Source organism: Macrosteles quadrilineatus, unplaced genomic scaffold (genome assembly GCF_028750875.1).
Source record: "Macrosteles quadrilineatus isolate MER2022 unplaced genomic scaffold, UCM_ALF_1.0 Scaffold_4__1_contigs__length_99947679, whole genome shotgun sequence".
NCBI classification, from domain to species: domain Eukaryota; kingdom Metazoa; phylum Arthropoda; class Insecta; order Hemiptera; family Cicadellidae; genus Macrosteles; species Macrosteles quadrilineatus.
In genome coordinates this window covers 70027405-70039199 of record NW_026542597.1, presented here as the reverse complement: position 1 = coordinate 70039199, position 11795 = coordinate 70027405, and the positions used below count along the sequence as shown (strand labels likewise).

The following is an 11795-nucleotide window of genomic DNA, read 5'->3' as shown; positions in this document are numbered from 1 at the left end:
GTTATTAAAATGGTCAATTTTCTAATGGAGATACCAATATTTACATTCTATTGTGGCTGCCCCTGTTTCGCTATTTGATATAATCTGGAAAGGCCCTGACGATTAGCTTTACTGGATACCAGACCTGTGGCGTCTGGAATTAGGTTACTGATTTCCAATCGCCTAAACTGATTACTGACCCATGTTTCTATATTTAAGATGTATTAGGTAATGAGATGTTAAAGGCATGGTCAAATCAGATTCCTAGAATGGGTTGTCTATTATTTTTGTTGTTGTGTTTCTATGCCATTTGTATTGAATTTTTTTTAGGGAGATGTCAAGTCTCTGGCTTTGTAATTAGTATTCCATAAATGGAACATAGGTTGATATTCTTTCTTATTTGGGATCAAATCAACAATCTATAGAATTGAAGGCGAGCACTATTTCTATTTGGCTACCTAGAAAACACTACCCAAGCTGTATGAAGAGAAAGCACATGTAGCCTATGGCTAATAATTTAATCTAGAGCACTTACTTCCCAACATACTACAGAGATATGTTTTCTACCAGGCTGGATGTCCTTATGATGGACGGAATTGATCTCAATCTTACTGAACTTTCTTTGGGTATCATACCAATACTAATATTACATAAAAAATTATGTTGATAATACATTTATAACCTTCACGGAACGGATTTCTGGACTGGATAAAATTCCAAATTCTCATATGTTTAACATATTAGATTCAATAGTTAAGTTAAATATAACTCTTTGACTAGATGTAGTCAGTGAAAGCATTACGCTTTTTATTGCATATTTTATATATTTTTAATGGGAATGTACATTTTACTTAGTTTGACTAGATTCACCTCTTAAGACTACATAGGTAAACACATAAATAGACAGTTATGAAATAAATCAGCATTTATTTTTACACATATTGAAATAATGCAAAATGTCATCATTCATAATCGTTGTAATAATAATAACTTTTACTACATACAAAAGTGAAAAACTGTACAAAATTGAAAGACCTGTGGTAGCAAAGATAGCAAGCACTTGGGGCTTAACTGATGATATCTATAGTAGAAAAACAAGCGACAACTGTCAAATGATCAAAATGTTGAGGTTATGTTTCACAAAACCAAGGCCACCATTTTGTACAATCAAAAATCTTCCAGAACAAAACATAACCTCAAAATGATTACATATATTGTGTAGCAAATAAATTACAAAATAAATGTACAAAATTCAAATTTTCTGAGCCGAATTCTCATCACAATTCTTATAGGCCTTCAAATATGATTGTGCAAACGATATAAAAATACATGAACACGCTTAAAATCCTATCCTCTAGTCTACGAACACTACTGACTAGGGGTAGGTTGAGATCATACTTATGTCACCAGATAACATCACAGTAACGCTTTGACGGAGTCGTCCCATTGGCGGGACGACCGAACCACAATACAGCTCAATATACACAACAAGCGCTATATACACTGCTATACATATACAATCAATGGTCATAACCAGTACGCTTGCCTTGGACCCTTTACAAAAATAATCGTAACAAAATCTGTTAGAAATCAACACCAAAAAATCATTTTTTGTATATAAAAATCGCTAAAATATGTCATGTCTTTATAAATTGTAACATTTAAAAATGGCAACAACGTGTATATTGAAAGACGACGGGAATTGAACTGTAAGACACGTACACTGGTGCTTTTGAAACTACAATTGGACAATGGAATACAAAACTATCGAAACACATCGCAAACGATGATATATGAACACGATAAAATATTCTTACAAAATTATCAACTTTCATATTGCATCTTAGCGTAAACTAACCTAGATTAAACTACAGGTTCGAACTGAACCTTTTGAAAGACAAGAATCCACATTGGGCAGCTTTTTAAGCTAACAATATTTATATAATTACAATTACATAACCATCTCGATGTAAACACTCAATGCTATGTACAGCCCAGTGGACTATCAGCCTTTAGGCCGTGTCCACTCTACTTCCAGAGATCATGTGAAAACTATCAGAGTAACCCTTGGGCCTCTACAAAACAAAAATAAAGAAAGAAAGAAACTAATTACAACTATACATATGAACAAAACTTTACATTACTACCCCTAGTCTGTGAGATCAGAGTTTGATTTAATGGTTTGGCCATCTTTGGAACAATTATTACATACTAGGACAGACGAGATTGTCTCAACGACTAAGTGTTCTAGTGAACTACTGTTTGGAACTTGGAGCTTGGTTGGTTGGTTGAGGAGTTATCGCGCCCGCACCAGCATCCTCCATCCGACCAGTAGGATCACCGTGGTCAGCAGGGAGTGACGGAAGTGGGAAGGAACCAGGAGCGAGAACAACCCTGAAGTCTTCACTTCCAGCTGTAGATCCTGCCTCTCCTGCTTGGGATACTGAAACAGATACAGAAACTGTCAGAGGGATCAGACAGAAACACAAAAAAGAAAGGAACTGTCAATAGGACTAATATCATTTTGGAAATAATTAGAGAAAAGAACTGTCAGTTTTCGGAATTGTCAGTTATTTGAGTTATATAAATGTTGCGAAAAATTTTCATTCTGGATATACTCAGAGAAAGAAACGGTTTTAGGGAAAAAGCCTGTCAATGTTTTCATTTCGGAAACACCTGATAACAAATGTAACCATCAATTTTAAAAACCATCTCTTTAAAAAACACTTCATGTATAGATTACTTGTATAACTACAGCCTAATGAGATGATAAAGGATATTTCTTCTTTAAGGGCGTATGCATTAGGATTAGAGTGTTGTAAAACTCCGGTTACGAAATCATGTATCATTCTAAACTATAGAACTTGCTTCTTAGTTTCGGTACAAATCTACTTCCATACAACACATTTTGAAAAAGTTGTGTTCATATAAAATATGATAAACTGAACAAACACACGGATTGTCTTAAAAGAATTACTACTCGTTTCTAAATTGAGACTCTACGCAAAACCTGTGGTAAAAAACCCCAACAAGTGGTTTCTTCTAAACAGTTAAAGAAGTTATAAAAGTGGAAAAAGCAAAAACGCAGCAAACAATCAACAAACAGAAAAACAAAGTTGTTTTCTTTCCTAGCTCGTGGATACTGAATGGACTCGTAGGCAAAAAGGCGGATTGAACATTTAGTATGTAATTGTCCGTTTTACGAGATGAAACCAGAGGTTGTAAAAACCGACTTGCCATCTGGCGAGGCGTAGTTGTAGCCATTGTCCTTAGCTCTTAGACCAATTGAAGGCAATGAGCCGAGCAAGAAAGCAAGTGGAGCTAACCAAATAGAAAGATAAGCTCTCGCGAATTACCACGAGGTCGATCTCGAGTGACCCAGAGTCAATTAGAGAAGACACTCGTGGCAGATAGGGTAAAACACGCATATGTTGTGACAACTTGACAACTTCCTTAAATACCCGTATCCTATTCCATCCCCGCAATTGGCTCCCCCAAGAATGCGCTCGATTCAGCACTTCCAGATTGGATTCGACAAAAGACAATGATGACACCAGCGGCTAAACGGAACAAAAAGGTAAAATAAAGGGGCCAAATTGGGCGAGGGTGCGGGTGAAGGGATAAGAAAAGAAAGACAAAAGAATGGAGGGACTGTCAAACGTGACAGTTACGATTAAAACGAGAGCCGTTGTGAAAGGCCCACGGTGCCGGAACAAATTGGGAGCCCTTGGCCTGATTGGGTAGCTTTTAATGTGATTGCCCAGGGTGCAAACCACCCCGACATATGTGTTGACCCGCCAACTAAAACGTCTCGTGTCACCGATTGCACTAACTAATGCTCGTTTCGCAGTAAATACATCCACCCTCTCGCAAGTCGGTTCTCGATTTTTTGCGGAAATTAGTTTTGAAGCCGTTTAGGGTGGGATTGCTCTATTGTATTCCTATAGGTTTGCAACGGAACGAATTTCAAATAGATCGTGATAGGCGATTTGTATTGTGTTGGTAAATGATTATGCAAGGCTAAGATCACTGTTATGCGTTGTTGTAGAAAAATTACATGGGTAAAATATGCATATTCCTGTAGACGGGTCGAATCGGGAATACAACGTACAAACTACCATATTTACACTGATGAAGATTTATACTGTCCATTAGGATGAAAGCGCACAGCACAACTTGGTTTTGTATAAAAATTACTCCTATAAAAATTAAACTGCTTTATAATTATAATTGTCCCAAAAAAATATCAGGGCATGAAAATGTTAAAATCCTATGGTATTGACAAGAGCAGTAATTTTTCAATGTCTAGAAACTACGTTCTTCAAGTAGTATTCCAAACTCACCTCTTCTTTCCTCAAAGACGCCGTCTTGAACTCCTCCGCGATCCTTCTCAGTTGCTCCCCCACCATCAGCCAGTCTTCCCGCCTGGACGACGCCAACCTCGTCGACACTTGAGCTTGAGCGAGAGACGTCGTGGAGTTCTGGCTCTGGTGACTTTGTTCTTGGTTCGGACAGCATCGTCGCCTACGCCGCTGTCGTCTCCTGGAGCTCTGACAGAGACATTGGCAGTCGAGGGTGCTCGACTCGGGCAGGTTGGAGTCTAGACGGTGGCGTCTAGGAGTGACGTCATCATCATGTCGAGACCTGCTCGGCGCCGTCTCCCCCTCTCGACCTTCGTCTGCAACAACAAAATGACCATTAGCAACCGTACCTCGTACCTGACTGGGGTTTAGATCAGGTGATTTAGAATTTATGTGATAGGCGTAGGATTGTGTTTGATCTTTAGTCAACCCTAAATTTCTCAGTGGAACTCAAAAGGATTTCTTCTAAATATTTGGATAGGCACAGCCTTGAATAGCTTTGTGATAAGATTCTCGATCGTCTAGACTCTAGAATTAGCGACGTAAATGTTACTACCAAAATTGCAATTAATCATAGAACTCACTTGGTGACAAGATAAATGGCAAGCTATGTCGGCCAGGCCTATCTTATCAGAAACAGGACATCCTATAGCTGGCGCGTGTCTGAGTTATCTATACTATAGAGAACTCCTAGCACAAAACTTTCTGTGATTATTTTTTAAGAGACACATTTATCAAGAGCTTTATAATTTTTCTCCTTGTTATGATTATTGAGTTAACGTTGTGTATACGCAAAGCTTTCTGAATGGATGATATTGCACTATGCTGAACCCATGAGACTCTTAAATATATACAAAATAATAGTCGTTTTTGTAGAAAATATATTGTAGTTGAGCATACCATAACTCTTCACTACGTAATAGAGAAAACAGTTAAAACCCACCAAAACCCAGCCCTTTCAAACCCAAAGAGAACACTTCAATACCCAATTCTGTCATAGGAAAAGAAAGACCATTATGAAAAATCTGTTTCGACCGTAAGGTGAATCGGTGGAAGGGAGCACCCCGCTAGAGTTTTTGCTCGCTAAACCGCTTCGGGGCAGTCAGATGGTTGTTTTGACGGCGAAACACCTGTTGGACCCTTGCACGCTGCAACCTGTTCGAACAGGTAGAAGATACAGGTGTGCCCCAAGGATCGATCTTGGGACCAGACCTGTTCGTTTGCGTCACAATTGCCAACCTCAGAACAGGTGCTTCGTCCCTTTCACTGGCTCCCTTTCCATCCTTCGTGATTTACGACGTCTTTTGTGCCCTACTTGCTGACGTTTGTCAGGGTTTTTACAATGGAAACGGATTAAACACTTTTTCATTGATGTCTTTGAATTTCTACATGAAGTGATTTTAGAAATCGAAGAAACTTCGAAAAGTCAATTCAGTCATCCTACATCCTTGGACGTGTAGTACAGTAGTTAATCCACATCCAAGCAAGATAGTGACAGAATGAAAACAAGATGGCGTGGCAATGAAGTAACCATGAGGCCGTGACGCGATTCTTGCCCAACACCGACCTTGACGGACAAGGAAGTAGTTGCATTCTGTCCACACCGCGTTAACTCTTGCACAGGCTGCAATTACTGGAGCACGACCATGAGGGAAATCTTGGAAACACCGAGATCTGATCCGCAATCATCAGGAGAAATCCGATAAAACTTATAACCGCTCGGGAAGTTTGGTGCTTCTACCGTTTCAAGAGGCTGCAATTACTGGAGCAGGAGCTCGGCCTTGAGGGAATCTTGGAAAATTATTAGAGTGAAACCGCGATCTTTCAGGATAAACCGATCAAAATCATTCGATTAGGATTATTTTGGTGTTCCTAGCGTTATAAAATTCATTCTCGGATCAAAATGGTGTGATCATCCAACTAAAAGCCTATATTGATTGAAAGAACTATTTTCTTGTAAGCCTACTTGTGGCTAAGCGGTAGAAAACTTAAAAAATCTACATATCCATATAATACATCATAGTCAATCATGGCACAGTATTACCTACTGTTGTCTGTTGGGCCAGAAATATTCCCGAGGTTTTCAAAGAGGATGCAAGGTTGTCGCTTCTCGCTTGTGTGGGAATATGCAGCAATCGACCAAATTCAATCCACTAGAGATTCAAAAGACTTAAACATATTTTGTTTAGGCTCTACTATTTTGTTATAACCTACAGTGTGGTAGTAGTAGTAGATAGAGCAATTACAATTAATTAAGCTCCTAACACGTAATTTTCTACAAGCAATCAAGAGGTATAACACAACAATCGCCTCACTAGCTATTCCACTTTATAAACATCCTCTGCATTTCTTATAGTACGCCCAGCTGTGGTTTTATTTACTGCGAGGTTGGTAATTGGCAATCAGCTGATGCAGTTGGCGGGAACAGTAGCCGCTGGACGCGTGGCGGAGAGGTTATGTTTTGTTTATAGCCGGACTGGCCACGCGACGGGGTCAACGCTCGCCGCGCCGCGGGCGGGACAAGTACGAACCACTCCATCGCTTACACGCATCCACGCTTTTATTTTTCTTATTCCTGAACGGTTTACTATTTTAAAGCAGTTGGAAGCTATAATTATCTCGGTTTCTGGGACCGGTTCACTGTTTACTACCGACTGTTTATAGGATTCTGTCGGACTGTTTTGTTCAGCTGATTTGCATGTTTAGTTGAGTTGAACTTCTTCATGCAGTAAACTGAAAATGTTGTTTATAAATAGTAGCCTATATAATCAAAGTAATCATCACAAGACATTTTATCCAATATAGACGACTTGTATTTTTTTAGTTTATTTAGTTTGATTTTATAATATTGTACGTTTCTTTTTTTTGTAGTTTAATCATGTACTTTACTAGCATTTTTATTTGAAGTCGTTTTTGTCTCGTAAAAACCTTGCTGGCGCATATTCAATTTAAATACTGTAACACTAAACTTGCGTTTTTGTTAACTTTTAAAAGATTTGGCTATACTATTATTATTGAATTGTGTAAAGCTATACAAGTACAGTATATTAAGTAAATAGTCAATCGAAAACTTCTTCTTCAGGCATAATGTTGCCTTCGTTATATAAAAAAACATTAAAGTACTGTTATGTCCAATATCAAGTGGTTTAAAGTTAATTATTTGTCACACCTAAATCGCTCTTACAAAAACTTTACAGAGATCACACGTAAACTGGAATATTACAACATTTTTTCATCACGATTACATAATAAGCATATTAAATCACGGAACCGTATTTCCCGCGCAATAGGCAGCTTTGGCGGGAGATATTCCCGGGTTTTCCACGGAGGTTGCAAGGTTGTTGATCCTCCAAGGTCAGATCCCTCACCTCACCGTCATCTTCCTTTATTTCCGGTCAATTTCGTCACCTTCCCACATCCGGTTAGGACTTTACCGCGTCATTCTATCCCAGTATTTTACCCAAATAGGAGACCAATTTAGTACTTTTACAGCTTATTAGAGTGAAGATCACAATTAAATATTTTACAGACACAAGAGTTTAGTAAATTTGCTGTTTATACTTATGTAACATAAAATTGTGCAATTCCGAAAAACAAACTCTTTGGATGTGTAGGCCTAGAAGATGTGTAATTAAATTCGAAGGTATTATTAGTTGTCTCAAAAGTGTTATTTTAATTGTTCGTCTCAGCTCATTAATTACCGATCATTTTGTCAATTCACACTCACAACAAAAATCGCCCCCAAAAACTTACATTTTGATTTCCAACCGACAAAATGTTTATTTACGAAAAATGATAAAGCCCCCACTAAATTTATAACTCAAACACGCGTCAAGAACCCAGTTTCTTCTGTTCAGTAAAAAATCTAACTACCAAAAAAACCGAACCCGGGCGTGCATCCTACATCAAGAAGGCCATAAAAATGTAAATAGGCTGAGTATTTGGAGGACAGATGGGACTTGGCCTTGGGATAAAAAACTGCCACGAGAGCTTAACACGCTCGGCCACATGGTGAAGATGGTAAGAAGCTGACACGAGCGGGACAACACATGGGTCTGTACTAACAAATAACTGGATGAGTTACTGATACTTCTTTTTATTCATACTTCAAACTATACCCAGAGAGTTAGGGTATCAGATATCATGTGGTGATTGGCGGAGTTTGAACCCGGGACTTTAAGGACCGAAGCTCCGCGATTTACCACTAGACCATCACGGTGTTGTAACCATCGATAGTAACTATACTGGAAATTGTGTTGATAATTTTGTATCTAATTTTATTGTTCACAGATATTACTTAAATAGAATTTTTTTTAAATGTTTGAGGGTACCGGTAATTATTTTGATAAGAAATCAAATTTCAGAATATTTTGTCGTGTTAAATTTAATGAGATTTTATTTAAAGGGATTCAGCATGAGAAATATTTAATTTTACAGCTCAAAATAAATAAAATATAAATATTTAAAAAACCTATGCGGTCTATAGACTAATTTATTTTAATACTACAACCTGCATAAAGAGGGTAGTAATTTTATTTTTTTACATAATTACATAATTTTCTTGCATAATTACAAACTGCACATACGAAATTGAAACAAGTTTACGACCTTATTTACATACCTAAGTTAAATTAACGTTAATTAAAAAAAATTGACAAACAAACTGGCCGATACCATTTGATAAAAACAAAACTATATAGCATTAAAACAATAATTTCGTAAGTATTATCATAAAAGGAAATCCATTGCAGGTCCATGAAAGAGGGAACGGAACTAATTTATCGCAAAATTTGAGTCATATTTTAAAATCACAATATTTATTTGCTCATCACCTATATTTACATCTATTTATATTCTTAACCCAGTTATTTTATAAATGAAATATCCATAACAATTTTAATATACCAAAAATCATTTTAAACCCGCAAACCAAAGTCTAAAAGTTGAAATAAAATTCTCAATAATTGTTTGTATAGAAATATGACCGATAAATTTAAAATAACATATATTATAAAATCCATGTCGCCAGCATATATGGTACAAAATGACGAAACATGTTCTATATATTGCATGAGCAATACAACCTCGAGCCCCTTTCACTGTACTGTATTTCAATTTATGGAAACAGACATTATTGCAAATCGTGTGTGTCGTAAATAAAATTTAACAACTTACTTTTTTACGAGATATTGCATTTTCATATTTTATTTATTTATTGGCACACTGTAATGTTTATTCACGTGCTATAATATTGGTGCTACCCCGATGTAAATGTAAATTGCAACAATATTTTGTTAATATTAGTCTATAAAATTATTATAATTATTACATTATTATCTTAGTATAAAGTATAATTTTTAATAGGTACTTAATATGGATTTAATATATGGTATTTTATGAAATTAAGTTTTAATTACGACTTAATTTGATTATTTATCACTGCTACCATAAACCACGGCTAACGTCTCACTTAAATAATACTGTATTAATGATCAATACTAAATTTAAAAAATTATATTATGTATGATATGAAATATTTAGTCAATATTTTTAATTTGGCCTACAAATCTAATCTCGTTGGTATTTCAAATATCGGAAAAAGCTAAACAAAACGAAAAAAAATCTAAAGTCCAAAAACTGATGACTGCTTTAACGCTAACCATGATTTTTTAATTAATATAAAATTCATTTAATAAAATTTTTTTATTTTAATCAAGGCATTTTAAAATTATCAATGTTACTGTCACTATCCAACGCTCAAAAAATATTAATTTGTTTAAGAATTTACAAACAAAATTAAATAGACCAAGTTAAACCTAACTTTTTGTAAATCATTTTTCTTATTTCAAATTTTCAAAGACCAATATCGTATGGTGCAACAAGTGACGTCATAGAGAGATGAAGTGATCGACAGCCAGTGCCAAGGCGAAGGACGAAGAGAAAGTTTATTGACTTGAGATGTTACGTACGTGAATCACGACGTGCGTCACGCTCAACGTCGCGTGAAGTGGACAGAAGGAATGCGTGTGGGATACGTGTTTTTGTGTTGCCGCTCGTCGGAACCGGGGAATACTGGAAATGAAATTCCGTACAAAGGACCGACTACCTGTTGCGTAAGACGTAATTTAAGTTATTGTTAATTGTTTTGGGATATTAAATTGTGGATAAGATATTTTAATTAATTTTAGGGAAATTTATTAAAATAATATTATATTTTAGAAATAAGTTTAGTGTTGAGGGTATGGTATATCGATTAAGTGTTGTAATATTGTTAATTGTTTTTGGGTATGGACATTTGTTGAGAAGTTTCACTAGTTGAGGTAAATTAAAAAAATTTTACCGTAATTAAATGTTGAAGTTTGACATTAAGTGTCTGTTAAATAAAGTTTTGGTAACTAATACAGATTTAATATTTTGTATGTAAAAAATTAGGCTAAATAAATGTTTAATACTAAGAGAAATTGAACACTGTATTTGTTTCCTTTTCGAGGAATGATAAGTAAAAACTACGTTTTAAAACTAATTTGGAACAATTGATTTCATAATCAATTAACGGACAAGAACAACGATATCTCTTACAACAAATTTAATTCCCGAGTTTAAGATACATAAAAATGTTTATAAAGTTATACGTAAATAGTTTGTCAACTTTATAAATTTAAAAAATTACAGTAATACTACGCACCTTTCCTAAAAATATAATTTGTTAAATATACAATAATCACTAATTAAACCTTATCTCACAGCACTTGACCACAAAATTTCTAAAACCTAAAAAAACAACACACTGAACCCACCTGTATTCCTCAACAATATCTGCCTCAGCACATGGTACAAGTCCAGCAACAGCTGATCCAATCTTCGCTCCTCTGGTTCGTCCACGGGCAAGTTGAAAGGGATAGCCATGTCACTCGCCACAGTGCACTGCGCGCACTACAACCTCTCCCGTCGACGTTCGCACCGCTTCTGATTCCGTTTGTTGCCGTCCCAGCGGCCCGCGCGCGCCAAACTGCCAGCTACTGGGGTTACGCGGTCACATGACCCGCCGCAGCCAATCGCGGCGCGCCTCCCCCCACCACCGCGCTACAACTCCGACAGGTTTTCAAAAAGATCCAATAACAATTTTATCCGGACCTGTTACACACTCGGGCGTCTTCGTGGATGTTCGGGTCACTTTCACACCTGTGGTGTTTACTGGTTTTGTCTGTAGTTTGGATAACTATGTATCTTTTTTGTTATATTTACACACAAAATAAATCAACACTATTAATTTCTTTGGTTAGATTTGCATTATGACCATTTTGTATTCAACGTTTTTTGTAATTATACATACGTTATACAAAACCTGCAGTATGAGTGCAAATGCTGTATTAACTTTTTTTAGAAACTTCAAAACAGTTAAGTTATACCCTAAATGTAAAAAAAAACTTCTAATACTAATTCAGTGAGTTCAAA

The 11795-nt window shown here is 36.3% G+C and overlaps 1 protein-coding gene across 1 annotated transcript; it reads right to left on the bottom strand.

The window, feature by feature from the left end:
* Positions 1 to 886: 886 nt before the first annotated feature.
* LOC128992083 (uncharacterized) lies at positions 887 to 11338 on the bottom strand. Its single transcript, XM_054415489.1, has 3 exons — positions 11138 to 11338; positions 4323 to 4657; positions 887 to 2422 (listed from the first exon to the last, which is right to left on the bottom strand). The coding sequence occupies exons 1-3, from the start codon at positions 11244 to 11246 to the stop codon at positions 2276 to 2278; spliced, it is 591 nt and encodes a 196-aa protein (XP_054271464.1). The 5' UTR covers positions 11247 to 11338; the 3' UTR covers positions 887 to 2275.
* Between the last annotated feature and the right edge of the window lie 457 nt (positions 11339 to 11795).